The 22,678-nt window shown below is 40.9% G+C and overlaps 1 protein-coding gene across 1 annotated transcript; it reads right to left on the bottom strand.

Annotated features, from left to right (window-relative positions):
- Nucleotides 1–75: 75 nt before the first annotated feature.
- Nucleotides 76–22,678, bottom strand: slc16a12b (solute carrier family 16 member 12b). Its single transcript, XM_062526800.1, has 7 exons — nt 22,497–22,678; nt 20,225–20,614; nt 15,589–15,692; nt 12,722–12,865; nt 11,145–11,766; nt 9,119–9,378; nt 76–1,220 (listed from the first exon to the last, which is right to left on the bottom strand). Exons 2-7 carry the CDS (start codon nt 20,341–20,343, stop codon nt 958–960), a joined length of 1,512 nt encoding a protein of 503 aa, XP_062382784.1. The 5' UTR covers nt 20,344–20,614; nt 22,497–22,678; the 3' UTR covers nt 76–957.

The raw sequence follows: 22,678 nt of genomic DNA on the forward strand, positions 1-22,678 counted from the left end.
CCTGCAGCATGAGCGCTTTAACAATTAGATTAGATTCAGCCAAATGTATAAGAGTCAAAGTAAATAAGACACATGGATGTTTCCAGTATTTTAATTGTCAAATTCAAAAATAATATCCAACATATGTAGAGGCTATATTACAAATAGAAAAATGTGCTAGAAAATTGAATTTACATTTATTGCTATGAAAAATTGTCCTGTTTGCAATAGCCCCTGTATGTGAATTACAAGTGAATTCATGTCATCTAAAATGTTCCATCCAGACTGGCAGCAGAGCTGTAGTGGTGTTAGCCTAAAATATAAACTGCAAATGCATTGCATTGAAATGTCAAAATCATCTAAAATGTCAGTTATTTGTATCACGTAGAGAGACAAGAGAGACAAGTTTGGTATTGCGTGCATTTGGTGTCAAGAAAGAATACGACTGTGTGTAATCTTATTCTTAGGAAATTATGAAAAATACAATTAAAAGTTAAGATTATTCATAGACTTCCATTTGTACCCTGAGCTGCACGAGGACACTTCTGTGCAGAAACGGTGCTTTCCAGATTTCCGAACAGGCACACATCATTGTTTATGTAATTCAATGGCAATTAAAGTCATTAAATCAACAATAGATTTCACTGGCAACAGTGAAAGTGAATTCATTATTTGTGTGATATGATACACAAGGTCCAATGGCCTCTGATGCAATGTGCATCGATGTGTGTCTTTTATAAGTACAAAACCCTTCTTTGGAGTCCTTTTTCTGAGTAGGCTGGAAGAGTAACAAGTAGTTTGGTGTCGTCTGAATGTCCTATATTTTTCATTTCAAAATCTTATAGTCAAATTGCAACAACAACAACAACAACAACAACAACGACGAAAACTTTGATGACAGAAATACACTTTGGGATTTTCTTGATTAAAAAAAAAAAAAAAGACAGTTTTGTAATGTTTTTGTAATGTTTCACGCCGCTAGGAGGTGGGGGCCGGCGTGTTTGTGATCATCATGTCCTTGTTTTTGATGCTATAAAAGTCCGCCTGCTTGCTCTTACAGCAGGGGTCTTCCGTGGGGGCCGCCTGGGTTCCGTTAGCGTCCCCGTGGCGAGGGTGGGGGTGTCTCCGTTGGCAACGGCGGACGACCGCAGCCGTGAAGAGCAGCAGCGAGCTGGCGATGAGCGAGAAGCCGCTCAGGAAGAAGGTGGCCGTGTAGCTGCCTGTGGTGTCCACCAACCAGCCTGGGATGGGAGAAAGAGAGAAGATAGAGAGAGAAAAAGAGAGAGAAAGAGGGAAGGAATAGGAGAGATGAAAGGAGGGAGGGGAAGAGAGTTGAGGTATCAAGGAAGGTAGAGTCCAGCAAAGAAGAAGGAATGGGTGGGGAATGGACAGAGGGTGTGAGAGAAAGGAAAGCAAAAATGTAAATACCTTTTTAGACACAATGAAAGGTGTAATGTGCATTTTTCTCCACTAGATAGCAGTAGTATAGTGAAAACTGTGCAAGACAATTTCGTGACATGTGTATGTTTGAGAGAGAGAGAGAGAGAGCAAGAAAGAGAGAAAAAGAGAGATTCTTTGTGTACGTCCTCCTTTGCTCAATTTGTCTTTGTGCGTGTGTTTGGGTGCTTAACCCTTTCATGCACGCATTATGAAAAAAAGTGTCTAGATTTTTTTAGTATTGATTTTATTACTCTATATGAGCCCAATATTGAAAATCAGTTGGAATTTTTAAAAAATATGCTTTTATATAGAAGTTATGTTATTGTCCACGTATGTGGACAGTGCGCAACAAAGGGGTAAAAAAGGATAAAATGTAATGACAGAAAATGTGGAAACTATGGCCCCCTACTTCCTCCATACTACCCACCCAGCCCTCTACTACCCCCATACTACCCACCCACCTCTCTACTACCTCCATACTACCCGCCCAACCCCTCTACTACCCCCATTATTGCTCACCGACCCTCACCCACCCCTCTACTACCCCCATATTACCCACCTCTACTACCACCACTACCCAACCACCCCTCTACTACATCCATACTACCCACCCCTCTACTACAAATCCACCCACACCCCTAGTACTCTCATACCAACCCCTCTACTACCCACCCAACCCTCTACTACCCCCATATTACCATACCACCTTGGCATTACCACATGTAATTAGGTCATTATTTATAAATATGTTTACCAAATGTTTGTTTCTTTGTAATTTAAAGCAATTAAAATCATATTTGAAAAAAAAAAATAAAAAAAAGTCCTAGTTACAAAATCTAATTTTTGGCCATTTAACTCCTCTGTTGCGCAACGTCCACATACGTGGACAGTTGCTTTTTAGGGTCTACAAACTCTATTTTACATCCGATTTAATTTCTGAAAAGATAGAGTTGTTCAACACACTCTCCTGCACAGCATAATATTTTTTTTTACATGATTTTGCCTTCTTGAGTACTACCTTTTTACAGATATGCCTGGAGCATTCAGCATATGGCCATTACTGTCACTCATGTTGAATTGATGATGTCATCAAGCAGTCAATATTCCAAATATAAGATGATACATATTGTTAATATATTGCCAAGGACCTACTAAAACTGCCCTGAAGTGGATTGGTGTATATCAACATGATAAATAAGTAGAAAACAGAGTTAAAGTTACTGTCCACGCATGTGGACGTTGCGCATGAAAGGGTTAATGTTAAATAACATCTCTCCACATCATTGTTTTGTAGCACAATAAAACGGGTTAAAATAAACGAGGGTATTTAACCAAAACAAGTGTTTAAAAAGGGATGCATTAAACATTTTATACGTCTGATGTCCAGCCTTCCTGTCAAGTCCCACATCTCCAATAAAATCCTTGTCCTCACCTCAGGGAAGGCTCTGACTATGCTAGACAGTATCTAGTCAAAAATGTATAGGTACTGTATGCAGGCCTGGACCACAACTGTAAATGCTCAAATTACACCACCTGTAGACACTCAATTTCATTTAAAACACTATTGCCTACATCGTCTATGCTTGGAACCGACCCTGTCTCACCTACAAATTCTCTTACTTAACTTAAAAAAAACGTTATCTAAAAATATCTTCAGGCTCTTAAAGATTGATACATTCTGTTCCTAATTCCAAGATTTATTTTTGTTTTATTTGATCGTTTTTTCTTTTCCTTTTCTTTTCTATTGTCTCTTAAGCTTCTAGTTGTTTGATGCCATATCGATACATTCCTCTATATATCAATTCCTTGAGCACAGCCCTACATGTTTCCTATTTAGAGATTCATGAGTGTGTAGACAAACACTCGTTTTAGTCAGTGCACAAATAGAATGAAGGCTACACGACTGTGAAGACATACTTGCTCAATTGGATATAAAACACTTTTTTTTATTATGGACTGTACCTTTAGCGTAATGTTCTTAATAAAGTGTAATAATAGAATATGTACAATGTAATAAATAGCCTTATCACATTCCGTGACATCGATTGGACCTCAATGCTGTACTTTCTTTATCGTCTTTTTTATTTTTAGAGTGCATGAAAATGCACTCTACTGTTATACTGTTTATTCTTATTAGAGTGCATGAAAATGCACTCTACTGTTATCCTGTTTCTTCTTATTATTATTTTTCCTCTAACGTTTTTGTGCGTGCAATTCAGCTTCAACCGTTTAACGTAGAAACTTCATTCAAACTGCGCTGCGTAGGTCTTACTTAGGTGACTTCAGCTATGTATTTTTCAACTTTGTAACTTTTATACTTTTTGAACTATTAAATAAAAACTATTAAAATTCCCCCCATAGACTTAACATTGCGATTATGACATCATAATAGGGCAATTAGAATCTTATGCCAGGTGGCCAGTCCAGCTGCAGCAGCTCTCTCTCTCTCTCTCTCAGGCTTTAAGCATACAATCTCATTAAGACTACATATCCTGTTAACTGTTTCCTCTGTCCACAACTGTTTCAAAATAAAAGTCCTCACTGCAATAATACACTATTAAATCATTTAACCATTGAAAATACTCAACTATTTAACTGTTCAACCATTCCAACTGTCAGTTATCATCACCTATGCCTCCAGTCAACTACATGAAACCTCCACATACCTAGCAACCAACATAGCAACCATTCAAATTAAGCGTTTATGACCGTTTCCATAGCAACCAACATGATTTTACTACAGTAACTTCTTTATTTCTGATAGTGGCCATCATGGTTACCCTAGCAACAAATGTTTCAAAATAAAAGTCCTCACTAGCAAGTTAGCTAGTTAGCATGGTTAGCATAGTTACAGTGCATGAAAATGCACTGTACTGTTCTTCCTATTCTTCTTATTACAGTGCATGAAAATGCACTGTACTGTTCTTCCTAGGCTTCTTATTATTACAGTGCATGAAAATGCACTGTACTGTTCTTCCTAGTCTTCAACTTCTTCATCTTCTTATTATTCTTCTTCTAACGCACGCAATTCAGCTTGAACCGTTTAACGTAGAAACTTCATTCAAACTGTGTTACGTAGATCTTACTTACGCGATGTGGGCTTTGTATATATCAACTTTGTAACTTTTATACTTTTTAAACTATTAGTTAAAAACTATTACAATTTCCCCCATAGACTTAACATTGCTCATTATGACATCACGGCAGCAATTAGAATCTTAGGCCAGGTGGCCGGCCACCTGGGGCACCAACTGTCAGTTTCTCTGGCTTTAGCATACAGTCTCTCAGAAGACTACATATCCTGTTAACTGTTTCCTCTGTCCACAACTATTTCAAAATAAAAGTCCTCACTGCAATAATACACTATTAAATCATTTAACCATTGAAACTACTCAACTATTGAACTATTCAACCATTCCAACTGTCAGTTATCATCCACTATGCCTCCAGTCAACTACATGAAACCTCCATGTACCTAGCAATCAACATAGCAACCATTAAAATTAAGTGTTTATGACCGTTTCCATAGCAACCAACATGATTATACTGCAGTAACTTCTTGTTTCCTGATGGTGGGCACCATGGATACCCTAGCAACAAATGTTTCAAAATAAAAGTCCTCACTAGCAAGTTAGCTAGTTAGCATAGTTAGCATTTTTAGCATAACTGCAAAAAAATCATCAACTAAGTTAGCTAATCAACCTGGTTAGCATTGTTAGCAAATTTAGCATTGTTAGCATAGTTAGCATTTTTAGCATTATTGCTAGAAATCATCAGTTAAGTTAGCTAATCAACATTTTAACATGAATAGAAATAATTAGTTAAGTTAGAACTGGAATGTTTCATCTTTAAACAGTCTACCTTCACACTATCAACTCTCTGTAAACTATGCAACCACCATGTTTACCCTAGCTACACCTTAGTAACCATATCTACATTATTTATCTATTTTTGCATTTTCATGCACTGGTAATTCCTTGGAATTGCATTTCTAGTTATCGATATTATTCTTCTTCCACACTTTTTGTGCGTTCAATTCAGCTTCAACCGTTCGACGTAGAGACTTCATTCAAACTGCGCTGCGTAGGTCTTACTTAGGTGACTTCAGCTATGTAAATTTCATCTTTGAAAACTTTATCGTTTATTTTATATGAATTTTTAAAAACATTTTTTCTCCCATAGACTTAACATTGGATTATGACATCACAATGAAGTCGTTAAGCAATTAGAATCTTAAGCCAGGTGTTCAAAGCCACCTGGCAGCAACTCTCTGTCTCAGGCTTTCTGGCTCTCTTAAAGAGTACATATCCTGTTCAACTGTTTCCTCTACCCACAACTGTTTCAAAATAAAAGTCCTCACCATTTTTGCATTTTCATGCACTCGTAATTTCCTTGGAATTACATATCTAGTTTTTATTAATACTGGTGCCTGGTATCAACTGCCCTTGATACAAGGCCTAATTAGAGTGCATGAAAATGCACTCTACTGTTATACTGTTTATTCTTATTAGAGTGCATGCAAATGCACTCTACTGTTATCCGACATCTTCTTATCGATATTATTCTTCTTCAGACACTTTTTGTGCGTTCAATTCAGCTTCAACCGTTTAACGTAGAAACTTCATTCAAACTGCGCTGCATAGGTCTTACTTAGGTGACTTCAGCTATGTATTTTTCAACTTTGAAAACTTTATCGTTGAATTTATATTAATTTTTTAAACCATTTTTTCTCCCATAGACTTAACATTGGATTATGACATCATAATAGGGCAATTAGAATCTTATGCCAGGTGGCCAGCCCCACCTGCAGCAGCTCTCTCTCTCTCAGGCTTTAAGCATACAATCTCTCTGAAGACTACACATATCCTGTTAAACTGTTTCCTCTGTCCACAACTGTTTCAAAATAAAAGTCCTCACTGCAATAATACACTATTAAATCATTTAACCATTGAAACTACTCAACTATTTAACTGTTCAACCATTCCAACTGTCAGTTATCATCAACTATGCCTCCAGTCAACTACATGAAACCTCCATGTACCTAGCAACCAACATAGCAACCATTAAAATTAAGCGTTTATGACCGTTTCCATAGCAACCAACATGATTTTACTACAGTAACTTCTTTACTCCTGATAGTGGCCACCATAGATACCCTATCAACAAATGTTTCAAAATAAAAGTCCTCACTAGCAAGTTAGCTAGTTAGCATTTTTAGCATAACTGCTAGAAATGATTAGCTAAGTTAGCTAATCAACCTGGTTAGCATTGTTTGCATAGTTAGCATTGTTAGCATTTTTAGCATAACTGTTAGAAATGATTAGCTAAGTTATCTAATCAACCTGGTTAGCATTGTTAGCATAGTTAACATTTTTAGCATAACTGCTAGAAATCATTAGTTCAGTTAGAACTGTAATGTTTAAGCTTTAAACTGTCTACCTTCACACTATCAGCTTTCTTTAAACTATGCAACCACCATGTTTACCCTAGCTACACCTTAGTAACTATATCTACATTATCTACTGTATCTATATATTTTTGCATTTTCATGCACTCGTAATTTCCCTGGAATTACATTCTCTAGTTAGAGTGCATGAAAATGCACTCTACTGTTATCCTGTTTCTTCTTATTATTATTTTTCCTCTAACGTTTTTGTGCGTGCAATTCAGCTTCAACCGTTTAACGTAGAAACTTCATTCAAACTGCGCTGCGTAGGTCTTACTTAGGTGACTTCAGCTATGTATTTTTCAACTTTGTAACTTTTGTACTTTTTGAACTATTAAATAAAAACTATTAAAATTCCCCCCATAGACTTAACATTGTGATTATGACATCATAATAGGGCCATTAGAATCTTATGCCAGGTGGCCAGTCCAGCTGCAGCAGCTCTCTCTCTCTCTCAGGCTTTAAGCATACAATCTCATTAAGACTACATATCCTGTTAACTGTTTCCTCTGTCCACAACTGTTTCAAAATAAAAGTCCTCACTGCAATAATACACTATTAAATCATTAACCATTGAAAATACTCAACTATTTAACTGTTCAACCATTCCAACTGTCAATTATCATCACCTATGCCTCCAGTCAACTACATGAAACCTCCACATACCTAGCAACCAACATAGCAACCATTCAAATTAAGCGTTTATGACCGTTTCCATAGCAACCAACATGATTTTACTACAGTAACTTCTTTATTTCTGATAATGGCCATCATGGTTACCCTAGCAACAAATGTTTCAAAATAAAAGTCCTCACTAGCAAGTTAGCTAGTTAGCATGGTTAGCATTGTTAGCATAGTTAGCATTTTTAGCATAACTGCTAGAAATGATTAACTAAGTTAGCTAATCAACCTGGTGAGCATTGTAAACATAGTTAGCATAGTTAGCATTTTTACCATTAACTGCTAGAAATCATCAACTAAGTTAGCTAATCAACCTCGTTAGCATAGTTAGCATTGTTAGCATAGTTAGCTTATCTGGTAATCAGGTTAGCTAATTCAATTTTAAACTGTTTATCTTAGCACTATCAACTTTCAAAAACTATAAAACCACCATGTCTACCCTAGCAACACCTTAGTAACCATATCTACATGATTTATCTGTACATTTTTGCATTTTCATGCACTCGTAATTTCCTTGGAATTACATTCTCTAGTTATCGATATTATTCTTCTTCCACACTTTTTGTGCGTTCAATTCAGCTTCAACCGTTCGACGTAGAGACTTCATTCAAACTGCGCTGCGTAGGTCTTACTTAGGTGACTTCAGCTATGTAAATTTCATCTTTGAAAACTTTATCGTTTATTTTATATGAATTTTTAAAAACATTTTTTCTCCCATAGACTTAACATTGGATTATGACATCACAATGAAGTCGTTAAGCAATTAGAATCTTAAGCCAGGTGTTCAAAGCCACCTGGCAGCAACTCTCTGTCTCAGGCTTTCTGGCTCTCTTAAAGAGTACATATCCTGTTCAACTGTTTCCTCTACCCACAACTGTTTCAAAATAAAAGTCCTCACCATTTTTGCATTTTCATGCACTCGTAATTTCCTTGGAATTACATATCTAGTTTGTGTTGTAATAATGGACCCGAGGTGACTAAATATTAACACTGACCTGTGTCACGCTTATACAATACAACCCTTGAGTTTTTCTAACACCTGCTCTGACAGAGATTGGGCAATTGTATGGTAGAATCTGCAGCCGTTGCAGTAACATTTTTCTGATAAATCCTAGGGAACGAAAACACCTGTCAGTCATTTACCAGCATTATTTTGGAGAATTCCTGGCAGGTCAAGTTAACTGAATTTGTAATTTTTTCCCCCTCAACTATGACTAAACAGTTGATGGTACTGTTGATGGTCACTTCTGGTAAAACTAGAAAAGCACTCAGAGAGCGCAGACCTCCACCAAGCGAAAACATAACCGCCTCTTGGATCCAGATGGTGATACAGATCACTCCCAAAATGTAATTGTTTTTTCCTTGGTGTCATTACAGACCTTCCCATAACTTTTTGAGTTATCTTGCTAACAGACAAACAGACAGACAAACAAACAAACAAACAAACAAACCCCGATGAAAACATAACCTCGTTGGCGGAGGTAAAAAAGAGGTGAAAGCTTAGAACACCATTTTGACCATGCAGCGTTTTCGCTCCACCATTGATCATCTGACAACCTCGTTGACCCTCACCTCCGATTGGTGGGCTGAGAAGATACGGAATGGCGTGCAAGAAGTAGGCCACTCCCAGGGCCGACGACAGCTGTGAAGTGCCCACCACGTCGGAGGTCACCACGGGTATGAGTGCCACGTAAGCGCCATCAAAGTAGCCATAGAGCACGGAGAATGGCACCAGGAGGGCGAAAGTGCGGAGGAGGGGGATAAAGAGGCAGCACAGTCCCTCCATGCCCAAGGCGAACATGTAGCACAGCGTACGGTGCCTCTTCAACCACCTGAGAGAAGGAAAAGGTCAAAGTCAGCATAAAATATACTCATACACACACGTACTCAAACAAACTTACACATACATGTACAAATACAGCAGCACACACACATATTGGTAAATCAGTCAACAATTTTGGCAAAACTAGGTCTCAGTCCATAACCTTCCCTTGGCTCCCTGGTCTGACCCATGCTTATCAAGCCAACACAGTGATAGTCAATTGACTGTGAGGGAAAACAAACAAACACTTGTGATATTCCTGAGGCAAGCGAGGCTTTGCCAATCGGTCAGAGAAGAGGCTTTGCCAATTGGAAGAGATTAACCTGCCTAAATTCGGCACATGGTTAGATGGGACCAAGGCCCATTAAAACAAATCTGGGCAGAAAACACATTTGTAGACCTCTTCCTCTACTGAGGCCGAAATGTGTTCTTCCCTATATACTTCAACTTAAAATAACTAAACTAAAGTCTAATAAAAGTATTTTTAAAGGATCAAAAAGTTGTTGTTCTTGAAATGAAAATACAGTATGTGGAATTTCAACCACACACATACGATCAACACAAACATTTTATGCAGTAAAAATGCCAAGTGTTTCCCTAGTTAAAAACAGCCATAGTGTTTCCCTAGTGTTTAGTGTGCATTAGAACTGCAACTCTTAGGGCCTGTAAAAAACACCTGACATGACATTTAAAAATCTACACATTCAGACAGAACATCTAGATGCTACCATAAAGAAGGGCGTCATCTTTACTGTCTACATGTGAGTACTACAGCTGACAATAACACAGTAAAAGCTTCAAAGTAAAAGTCACACGTGTGGCGATATCTAGGGTTAGATGCAAGGTTTGCATTAGAACTGCAACTCGAGGCCAGTAAAAAAACACTCGACCTGTCATGTCCAGAGGGCACCATAAAAAAAGGTGTCATCTTTACTGTCTAAACTGTCTACTATCATCTTTACTGTCTACTGTGAGTTGTAGAGCTGACAGTAAAACAGTAAAAGCTTCAAAGTAAAAGTCACACGTGTGGAGATATCTAGGGTTAGATGCAAGGTTATACAGTGTCAAGAAAGATACAGTACACTCATTATCAGAACGTCAAGACCAAGCACAATACCATAAGCGCAAAAAAGTCAGTTACTTTGTACACATTAACTCTCGCTCTTCCAAAGACATAAATAAACGAAGAAACATCTTTCCTAGCGATACTCCATAGGTGTCCATCAATAAAAAACTTGCTGTCGTGCAAGTTAAGATAGCTGGCTAAGAACATGATGTCACTGTCCATGAGATGACCTTAGATAACTTAAAGGTACACTATGCAAGATAGTTATACGGCATAGACGATTCTCTACTGAGAAAAGCAGCCATGGAACTAGTACTGACAAATTTCGCGAGAATCGTGAACCTTGTCATTAGATATAGCTCTTTGGAGATCATTGTTAATCCTTCACCTCCACAACAAAGACTTGCATTGTATAAAGGGGGGATAAGTAGCAAGAAATTTGCTATTTACAATAGCAGAGTAACATATGTAAATACATTGTGACTCTTCAAGAGGGCCGTGACACTCTTGTGGCCAAAACTACCTAAACCTGCATAGTGTGCCTTTAACAATAAGGTGGCAAAACAGCAAGGTACATTGTGTTAGACACTGATTGTAAATCGAAACCTTTGGAGATTCAAGGGTAAGTCTTAATTATTTTCCTGTGGTCGGCCTTTAAGAACACTAGACCAGTACTGCCTAATAATACAGTAATATAATATAATACATACCTCCGGTCAGTGAGCCATCCGAAAGTGATGTTTCCGACGATGTCAACAATGCCCAAGATAGACATGAGGAATGCAGCCTGGTGGTGGTTTACCCCAACGTCCAGTGCATACGGTACCAGGTAGACGAAGGGCAGGCTGCAGCCATTGGCCAAGAACAGGAAGGATCCAGCCAGCACCAGGAAGTCCGGCATGAGCAGAAAGTTGTATTCTTGCAAGGACTGCAAGCAGGACTGGTACGCAACAGAACAGGAGGAGGAAGACGATGAAGACGAAGAGCAACGCTCACTGTCCATCTTGGTCTGAAGCGCCTCTTTCTCCGTCGGGACTTTGAAGCCGCACTCCGAGTCCCTGGCGAGTGGACACGCCTCGTCCTCGTCCTCCTTGAGGACGATGGGCCGCAGGAGGGCCCCGCAGACGCACAGGTTGGACACGAACCCGCCAAGGATGAGCAGCGCGCCGCGCCACGAGTAGTAGTCAATCAGGAGCTGGACGACGGGTGCCAGGACGAAGGTGCCGATGCCGCTCCCCGACATGGCGATACCGAAGGCCAGCGCCTTCCTCTCGGAGAAGTACGCCCCCACCATGGAAATGGCTGGTGTGTAGGACAGGGCGAACCCAACGCCTGTCACGGAACATGCATTTGGGAGACAGACAAACAAAATAAGGAGAGGTTACTTCCTAAATATTACATTTTAAGAGCTCTTTTCCAAAACGCTATAAATCCATTTTTTTTAAACATTAAAAAGTCATGTTGTTTAATTGTTTATTTCAGGTAAGATCAATAAAAATGCAGTTGTTTTGCTTTGATTGAGTAAAGATAAATCAACTAAACATAACCCAGTACAGTTCCACTGAACTTACTCGGGAAAAAAAAAGGTAAAAAAATGATTTATGAAAATTCTTTAAAATGGTGGATATAGCGTTTTGGAAAAGAACTCTTCATTTTAAGTCATTAATTCAGGTAAAAGTAATTTGGTGTATGTAAACTAAAGTGATGACATCATTATCCCTGGCAACACTTCAAGGGTAGCCAGGCCGTTAGCTAGCTTCTTTTGTGCACACATCTTAGAACTTAGAATTCATGGCAAAACATAAACATAAATGCAACATAAAAATATTTAGTCAGAAACCACACATCACAACCACACTCATAAAAGTGGGGATGAGTTCAGCCATGTTAAAAGTGGGTTTGTGAGTGGGTTTTATTTGCATACTATGCAGAGCACACTCATGCTATGCAGACATGGGGGTGAATTTAATTATTTTTTTCATTAGACAGGCATGTCAGTGGCAACACCTCGAGGGTAGCCAGACCGTCAGCTTCTTTTCCTCTCATATCTTAGAACTTAGAAACCACAAATAACTCACTAACAAACGTGAGGACGAGTTCAGCCACGTTAAAAGTGGGTTTGTGAGTGTTTTTTTTTTTTGCTTACTATGTTTCTCTGTTTTTCAATATAACAGTTACCAGGACACAGTTCTGGGCCGGATCTCAAAGAGTACACTCATGCTATGCCAATATGAGGGTGAATTTAATTCTTTTTTTCTCTTTTAGACAGGCATGTCAGTGGGCTCACCTGTCAGGACCCCCAGGCTGAGGTACAGGAACTCGAGGCTGGTGGCGAAGGAGCTGAGCACCAGGCCTGTGGACGCCAGGATCCCACCCAGAATCACGGCCACGCGACACGAGAACCTGTTCCCAATGAAGCTGCCAAGAGGTGCTTCCATGAGAAAGAAATTAAGAAATAAACAAATGATTAAATTACATCTAAAGGAGCATGGATTCAAAGACTATTGCAATGGATGAAATAGAATCAATTTATTTCATATTATTCACAACATTTCCAGGAACTAAACATGTGTTGATGTTATGCCTATAAACAACATGGCATTAGTTAATAATCTATTGTATTTTGTAATAGCCATAGTGCACCTGATGAAAATCAAACCTCTCGTCTTAATTATTTGCACTTTGACAGTCATTTTTTTATGGTACTTGGTATCGGGCATACACAAAGGTAAACATACTAAAATGTAAGTACTCCAACTCAATCCAAAAAAAGTGTTATCAGTGCATCACAGACATCTAATCAGTACTGTGCACAGTGTGCTCTCTTGTAAAGGTGTAAAGGTATTTGTAGTGTACCAAACTGTTTGGTACAGGACATTAGGTTCAATACAGATGTGTGCCGAATCCAGTCTACAGTTATTACTAGAAGGGACTCATCCTGGATGTGATTTTGTACTGATTTGTGATCGTCTGTTAAAGGCAATCTTTGTAACTGAGTGCGGTTTGTGGTAAGATCCTCATTATTCAGATCACAGAGCACTCAGTTACAGATCGTGCATACCGTAGTCAGAATGTAACGGCTCGTTCTTTATGGCTTGAGAATTACAGCTCTACCGGGTTTCTCTGAAACTCTGAGTGTTAAAGAGACCCTATGCAACTTTCTGCAGGAGACGATCGCTCCTTGTTTACATCTGGAAGTCTGAGACGAAGAACCACGCTTGCAATTTATATATTTAAATATAGCCTATACATGTATAAACATACACGCTAAAGCTGTCGGAGAAGCTCTGCAGAGAAAATGCAAGCATAAAACGAGCGAAAACGAAACCGAAACCAGAGATGAAATCGCCAATCCTGCATAGTTCCTCTTTAAAGCTGCACTTGGCAAAATGTTTTTGATCTTTCACTGAAGCCGACAGTACTGTATTCCCCACAACAGAACAACATAAATCTGCTGATGTCTAAGCCTTGTATAAAATGCATAATTATCTATTCTCACGCACGACCAGGCCCATCCCTGAAGTCCGGTACTGTGTCTGTGGCAGTTTAGCCCTAGACATGCAAAAACATCACCCAGGCGGGACAGCTTCGGGCAAATAGTTTTGGCTTCAACCAAAACATCAAATTCCGACCATGTGGGAGTGTGCAGACATTTTTTCGTCCTATTTCAAGGAAGTCAATTAGAGCATCTAGTCTTTGAAGAGCCACAATTTAAAAAATAAAATAAATATTTATATATTCTTTTCCTCATTCTCTCTAGCTCCTCTCCAAGATCAGCAAGCACAAAGACGAGGGGTCAGAGGTCAACAAACAGGCCAGGGGGGGTCAGGGGGGGTCGCTGTGCGGCGACACGGACGCGTTCTCTCAAGATGTGCGCTGTGTGAGAGTCACAGGAGGAGCAGTGGGAACGCTGGCCTCCCTCCAGCTGTTCGCTTGCAAGTCTTATTCAATCCTCTCTCTCACACACACACACACACACACACAAGACACACACACACACACACATACACACTCACAGACACATACACACACACACAGACACACGTGCACACAGACACACACACACGTACACACACACACACACACACACACACACACACACACACACACACACACACACACACGTGCCTGCGTGTACAGGCGCACACATTCTTAAACAGGGGGAGCGTGGGTTCAAAGACTGTTGCAATGGATGAAATTGGATGAATCTATTCACAGCATTGCCTTTAGTTCTTCACAAATACAGCTAAACACGTGTTGATGTTATACCTGAGGTTGAAATCTTCCTATTCAACTTTTGACTCTGAGGAAGAAACAGTGCATCGACGCGTCAGTCGTTTTGTGCACCACAATACAACTAAGTTGTTAAGTAATCTGAGTGCTCCGGTCATCTCTGGGTTAGTCTTTTTTGAAGTAGCCCAGCCAGCTTCTCTGATCCTGTGGTCCCGGACTGTGAGCACCGACAAGGCTTGAGCGCAAATGACACCCTTCCTACAAGTCCTCCTATTCAATGTTAGTGGTTTATCAACTGACATCAGCTGACACACTGCAGAGTGACTTAATACGTGTAGGGAGTCATGCATTGTCACAACAAGGCAGCACAGTAGGCTAATAAGCATTCTACAGGGCCCTCATAGCAGTATATCAGAGGCAGGTATTGAGGATTCTAGCCTACAGTACGTCACTATTCCTTATTGTTCCCATAACAACCAAACGACACATCTTAGCAATCTTTATAAAACAAACAAGGAAATCTGTAGATGTCTCTACACAATACATTTATATAGGTAATATCTGTTTGTTATTTACTGCACAACAAAAACTAACTTGCATATATCACAGGCCAACTCAACACCAAGTTTTTATGGTATTAAGGAAAACACTTGTATGCCCCCCCCAACCCCCCCCCAAAAAACACTGACTTGCCAGGCCTTTTTTGTTTGCTTGTTCAGCAGTCTTTTCACATATTTCCTGTAGATGTTGCAAGTCCTTGATAAGCTAGAGATGACCTTTATTGACATCTCAATAACTCTAACTTCAAAAAAACAAACAAACCTAGAAACAAGTGAACGCCTTACTTATATCAGTCTTAATAATACACAAAAACAAAACAAATTAGTAAACAAAAACAAAATATGTTCTTCTTCCACTTACCACAAAGCATAGTTGTGCAGTCAACTAAAGAGTGAATCCATGCAGTCCCTGAGTAGTCCTGTCCAAAGTGCATCTGAAACTCCACAAAGAAAATGGAGACGCACCTGCAATACAGAGAGAAATGTATTTATGCAAACTCAGATTCATAACCTTTCATGACCTTTGACATCCCAAGTTGTTTTCCTAGTTTTCCTAGTTGCGCTCAATCAATAGCAAAATACCAGCCTTGGCTTGCTTTGTGAGCTGACGAAGCATACAGATAGCCATGGAATGAGTAAACTGACACAGCAATTGATTTCGTAGATGAGCGGATTGGGGAACAGCAAGGGTGACAGCGGGATGTTAGCAAAGTCAAGGTTCTGCGTTCCAATCCCAAGGTTCTGTGTTCCAATCCCAAGGTTCTGTGTTCCAATCCCAAGGTTCTACGTTCCAATCCCAAGGTTCTACGTTCCAATCCCAAAAGTGACAATAAATCTACAGTATATCAGCCTATAGATTACTGTCAGCTGTTTTGATTGGAATTCATTCACAAGTCGAGTTTCCATCCAACACTTTAGTGCCATTTTTTCCTGCGAGGAAATGCATGATATTACTATAAAATACTATAATGTATGCTCACTCTGGGAACACATATATATTTGATATATTGATACATATTATTTGTTGTGCTTGTATTGGGGGTTTCAGGTCAAACTGGTCAGACAAGCTCATGTTTGAACTCACAGTTGTTCATACAACTCCTCCCTTTTAATTTGGTGAACAAATAATGAGCAGTTAAGGACACACAGCAGACTTTCAAAAACAAAAATGTCCCTTTAGTTTAACTTTCACGAATGCACTTAAAATAGGCTTACGCTGCTGGATAACATGAATCATGATTAGGCTATACTGTTATTTCTGCCCCCAAGATTACAGTAACTAGCTGACTTCATCTAACCTGTCAACCTCACACATGCTTTTTCAGAACGTGACATAGAGACATGTCATGTCACAACGTGACAAGACACATTCCTCCCCTGATATTCAGAATGCATTCTCACTTCATATCCTACACGTGATCTTGACATACCGGTGCTTGGCATCTGCCAGACTTGCACTGCAAGTGGGACGTTAATAGCATTGTCGATAGCATTTCGCCCTTCCAGTTAAACAATAGGCCCTTGTCTGATGTTAGCGTGAAAAGGACCAATAGGGAGGAAATTGAATGCAAAACCCTCAGGTCCAGTGCATTTGCACTGTCATGACTGAGGAGCATCTACTGATTGGCCTGCAGGGGCTTATTACAGAGAGCTGTGCAGAAACACTGTTACCTAACTAGCAGCTGGAGACTGGGGGCTGACTGGGATGGGAGTGTTGGGTGTTGGGTGTTGGGCGGGGGGGTTACAGCAGCTTTTGGGTCTGTTTAAAGACCCATGCTGACTGCTGGGTGGGAGCGTGTGAGATTTATGTGTGTGTGTGTGTGTGTGTGTGTGTGTGTGTATGCATGTGTGTATGTGTGTGTGTGTGTGTGGGGGGGGGGGGGGGTATGCATGTGTGTGTGTGTGTGTGTGTGTGTGTGTGTGTGTGTGTGTGTGTGTGTGCATGAGTGTGTGTGTGGGGGGGGGGTATGCATGTGTGTGTGTGTGTGTGTGTGTGTGTGTGTGTGTGTGTGTGTGTGTGTGTTGTGCGTGTGTGTGTGTGTGTGGGGGGTGGGGGGGGGGGTTGAGGGCTATCCTGTGCTGGCTCTGCACCTGTGCAAACAACAGCATCGGTGCCAGGCCAGAGGGAGCATGGAGGGTGGGGGGGGCACTGAGGCCAAGCACGGCTGGACGAGCAGCCTCCCTCGAGTACATATCCCTGCCACGTCAGTGCTGGGACAACACACACACACACACACACACACACACACACACACACACACACACACACACACACACACACACACACACACACACACACACACACACACACACACACACACACACACACACATGCATGCATACACACACAGGGCCAAGCATGTGCTGTCACTTTCCAGGGAAATGTCCATGTTTGAGGAAGTACTCATGTGGACATAGTGTCTCACACACGGCACACACACACACACACACACACACACACACACACACACACACACACACACACACACACACACACACACACACACACACACACACACAAGCAATGATGACTAACAGGGATGGCAAAGACATTGATGGCACAAAATGTGAACCACAAAGTACATACACAACCCTTGGCACAATCATTGACAAGCAAACATGTATCCATGATCATTGATGAGAACTAAAAGATCATATTAACACTGCGATGATACAAAATGTCTTTCACAAAGCGGATACAAAGACACACACACACACACGGTACCTTAGTACAATGTTTGAGATGCCATAACCTTACAGTACTAATTAACTTATACCAAAAAAAAACAAAGTCCTGGGGTAAGAGCTAAGACTTATGCTCACAAATGCCTTCACCTCTTTCACCAGAGAGTCTCAAACAACAGGTCACTTATCTTTAAGAAAAAAACAGGCCTAAGGCTCAGAGACTGAAATGGTCAGTCAGCCTGATTTTCCAGTCAGAGACTGCCCCGGGCGCGAGGTTCCTTTGAGTGACATCTGAGCATTTGACACCTGATAACTCAACTTGTTCCCCCGGAACCTCAGAATCCATCACACCCTTAAGCCGAGAAAATTGACTCCTTCTCCGTCTCCATGATCATCAACAACCACAACAAAGGACTCGAATGTCACCATGATTAGCACAGCGGCACTAGGAAACAGCGATAGCAAGAGAGGTGCCCAGAGACACCCAGAGTGACCCTCAGCATACTAGCTCTCTGTCTGAACATCTTTATGGCCGCTATATTGGCAGATAGCAATAACTCACAGTACAGCTGATGCTGAGAAAAATTACATAATTGACGGAGGTGCGTTTATGGTATCTTTAAGATAAGGCGCGTGCTGACACCGCTCACAAGACAGAAAGCTATTGATTAAGGCACGATGCTTCACAAAAAAAAATCGCAGCTGGGAAGAAGCGGGGCCCTTTTCTGCTCTGCAAAGAGAGATACACACAAACATGGCTTTCAGACATTCATCCAGTGTATAAATAACTCTCTCTGCGAATATTGGCGATGACAACTGCTTTATCGAAAAAGAGGAAGCTCAAAAGAGAAGAAGGTCGTTGTCGTTTTGGGCTTTCTGTTCCGACTCAGGAAACATAAGTTGTTTACTGAATGGCATGTGAAACCCGATCTGGAGGCTGGCCAGACAAGGTCGCCCTCTCCCCAACAACGTAAAGCACCATCTTACTCTTTAGTAATTCTGGGTCAAACAACACCTAAATATAGTCATATGTTTTTGACCTGGTTAGACACACGTTCGCCAGACATGGTATGGGACCTTTAAAATGTACTCAAGTGTACTCCAGTTTTTCTTGATCGTTTTAATGCTTGTGCCAACTCTGACATCACGTTTTCAAAACGGTTAAGACGCATGTCTGATCATAAAGCACGCTGGCCAAAATTACCACTTGCTTGCAAAATGCACTTCCTCAAAACATTTAAAACGTGCAGCAAAAGCAAATTTTGCCTTCAAACAACACATCTTGTAGTCAAATCACAGTGTGATTTCAATCAATCATCACACACTGGACAACAAAAAGTTCTCAAAATTATGAGTTTCTGCCTTCATTTTGGACATGTCTATTTCTTTCTATTTGTTTCTGGTATTAGAAAAACTGTAAAAAGACTAAATGTATTGATGTATGTATTGTATTGTATTCATTCCTCCCAAGAGGCAATTGTCATTGATATGTAAGACCTACAGTACTAGCATCTAGACGAGACAAATGTCATTGAACTACACATTTGTCAATGAAATAAACTTACAGTAAACACCTTCACTTGTCAGCTTTTGTATGGTTTTCTTCACCAAACAGGCAGTACAGTACTTTCTCTAAATGTGCTTTAGATCCATACTTGCAAATAGCAACACAAAACAATGAATGCTTGCTGACTGAATAATTGTGCAAAGGAGTTTCACACCGGTGTATCAGAGATTCAAATGAATCGCTACCACCTGTGAATAGGTGTTTTCCTTTTGTTTAGCACAGCCTGTTTTGCAAAAGGGTGTGAGAAATGGGTGAACCCAATGAAAATGTGTGAGCACATTTGCAAGAGCTGACTTGTGCTGTGCAAAGGGATCCCAGTTTCTTTAAGCAGGTCAACAAGATCAAGAAAAACTGTACTGCCACTGTTAACACACTAGTTATCAGTCTAATCGTCAATATTCCTTCAACTCCTGTCAACATCAGTATAATAAATACTCAATATTGTTGATGCTCCTGTCAGAACACCCTTGCTTAATCCATCTAAGGTTCAGCAGTTTTTAAATCACTATACAGACGTGAAATGTTGCTGTTTAGCAGAGGCGAATTTAACATCCTTACGTAAGTTAAACTCCAGATTGCAGCCTAGTTGCAAGAAGTCATGGTGTTCCACACTCCCCAAATGGCAGCTCGTAAATCTACTCTCTTATCAACGGTTGGCAGTTTAATGAACTCCTGTGCACGCTGGTGCCTGTTCGGCGTGCCCGTGGCACAGTGTGGTGTTGCCGGGACCGGGACCGGAGCTCACCTGGTGACGGCCCGCGTGCAGATGGTGACCATGAAGCAGCCGGCCACGATGGCCCAACCCCAGCCGCCGTCCGACGGCACCACGTCCTTGGTCCTCGGTTTCCTCTTCTCCTGGGACATGGCTGTGCAGTGGTTCCTCTCTCTCACTCACTCTCTCTCTCTCACTCACTCTATCTCTCTCACACACACACACACACACACACACACACACACACTCGCTCTCCCGCTTATCTTGCTCCGCGGGTTGCACCCACTCTTCTTTGGTCCTCCAGCTCAACGTCTTGCTCGCTAGTCCAGATTACGGGAAGCGCTGTGACAGGCCTTGCCCAATGCTGACCGCGGAGGACCAAGCAGACACTGACAACTGACTGACAGACAGTCAGTGGGTTTTCTGTATTTAAGGAAAGGAGAGTAGGGAGGGGGGGTGGGGGGGGGGGGGGGGGGATTAATGATCAAAGCCCAAAGGTGATAATACGGTTTCATCATTCACAGAACCAACACTTACGGTAAAATTCACCCTCACACCTACAGTAACAGCACGTTACTGATCAGCACTTTTTGTTCAGTTTGACCTAGTGTGCAAATAAGGTTACTGGCTAACTACTGGCCAACCGCCAATCTGTTAAAGTTTAGGTTTTCATCAGGGGTATGGAAGGGTGAGGTGGGGTGGGGGACGGGGGGGCGGGTGCAAAACCACTGGCATACTGCATGGTGATGGAGTGTGTGTGTGTGTGTGTGTTGGGGGGTGAGGGTGGTTGCAGTGTCAGGGAGGTGTTTACTGCCGTTTACAGCTGGCTAGACCTCTATGACCCCGCTGCAAGGCTCACACAGACCCCTCCTTCTCTCACGGCCTGATGCACCTTTGACACTATTCAACTACCCTTCTGCCCTCTTAGCACTAGAAAATAAATTGACCACAGAAAAGCTGTGAAAACATTTTAGTCACCATTCAGCTCAACATTCATTCTGTCTTCGACCATAAAGTGACCGTTGGTTAAATAAACTTGACACATTATAATATAAAGTCTACAAATAAACACTTTCTGGGCCAACAAAAGATTTGTGATATATATATCAGATTGCATGCACACTCTTTAACTGAATGCAGATCTGTTGCAGTCAGTTATGATGTGACCTAATCAACTTGTACAGTTTGAGAATCACTCTATCCATGCACCTGCCACACAGATGTCAAGCTAATAGGGGACCACTTAACATGGAAGTTCACCCGAACTAACAGTCAGACTAAATTATTCCAGTTGGCCCATGAGCTACTTGCAGAACAAGATTCGAAAACAAGGGTCCATAGCAGGAGGGACAGGACAGCTTCAGTGCATTCTAGAGAAAACCTGTTAAGTTGCCCCCGCAACACAATACCGGCCCATAACTACTATCCAATTATCTGAATATAGGCATACAATATGATGCCACATTGCAGCAGCCTATTGTTAAGAGTGAAATGAGGGTATTTATTGTTAATTGGTCTATGCGTTTTAATTATAAAGATTTCATGCTTGAACTAGTAAGAAGAATTCAACTCTATGTTCAGACATCTACTTTTAACTGGAGTTCTCAATAACAACCTGATAACCCTATATAGTCTTACAGAAGTCAGGAAAATTAAGGAAAACTATGATGAATGAAAACCCCAACAAATGTACGAGAGTTTGTAATCTGCTGTCCATTCAGTACAGAATTCACAGTCTAACACGTGGCTACACCCCTCCTTGGCGCTTTTTTGATAACACCAGCTATATGAACTTAATTGGAGCCTTAAGTCTTGTTATGGCCAAACGTTACAGAAATTAACGCGACAAAACAACAGAAAACTGGCGATGCAAGCCACGTTTGTGAACGCCTGGGGTTAAACCATGGTGCACTGGTGAGCCTAACAATAACGTAGACTACCTCTAAAACTTATCTTAAAAAGTCGATGTGATTTTTAACTATATCTAAACCTGCACTGTGCTCCAAATTAAGACAACCGTTTGCGACAGATGTGCATCTTTGTTGCGCTATGTCCCTTACCACATTTAGCTGCAAGTCCCTTATTGTCACCTAATATGTAGTGCTGAGCCCAAGCCATTTTTGTACATCACATACATTGAACCATTACTAAAACCCAAACATATTGCCATAGACTATAGGTTTCAACATGTTCTTCCTCAGTGTTTACCTTTTGCGTCGTCATTCTCTAGCCTAAATTACTAGATTGCAAACTGATTTTCGCAGTCAAAACTAGGCAAGAACGATAGTCATTCAAAGGAACTTACCATTTTCACATAGGCTTATAAACCCCTTGTTGTCCCCACATTTTTCTGTAATCAGCCGTAGGCTACTTCCCGTGCAGTCTTAATGAACGACCTCAGTGACACCAACGAAACTTTCAGTCCATGCTGGGTGTTTATGCCGAAGTATCAGCGCACATTTCCCTTTGGCGTCTTGGCAAGCACAA

Source organism: Sardina pilchardus, chromosome 22 (assembly GCF_963854185.1).
Source record: "Sardina pilchardus chromosome 22, fSarPil1.1, whole genome shotgun sequence".
Classification (NCBI taxonomy): Eukaryota; Metazoa; Chordata; class Actinopteri; order Clupeiformes; family Clupeidae; genus Sardina; species Sardina pilchardus.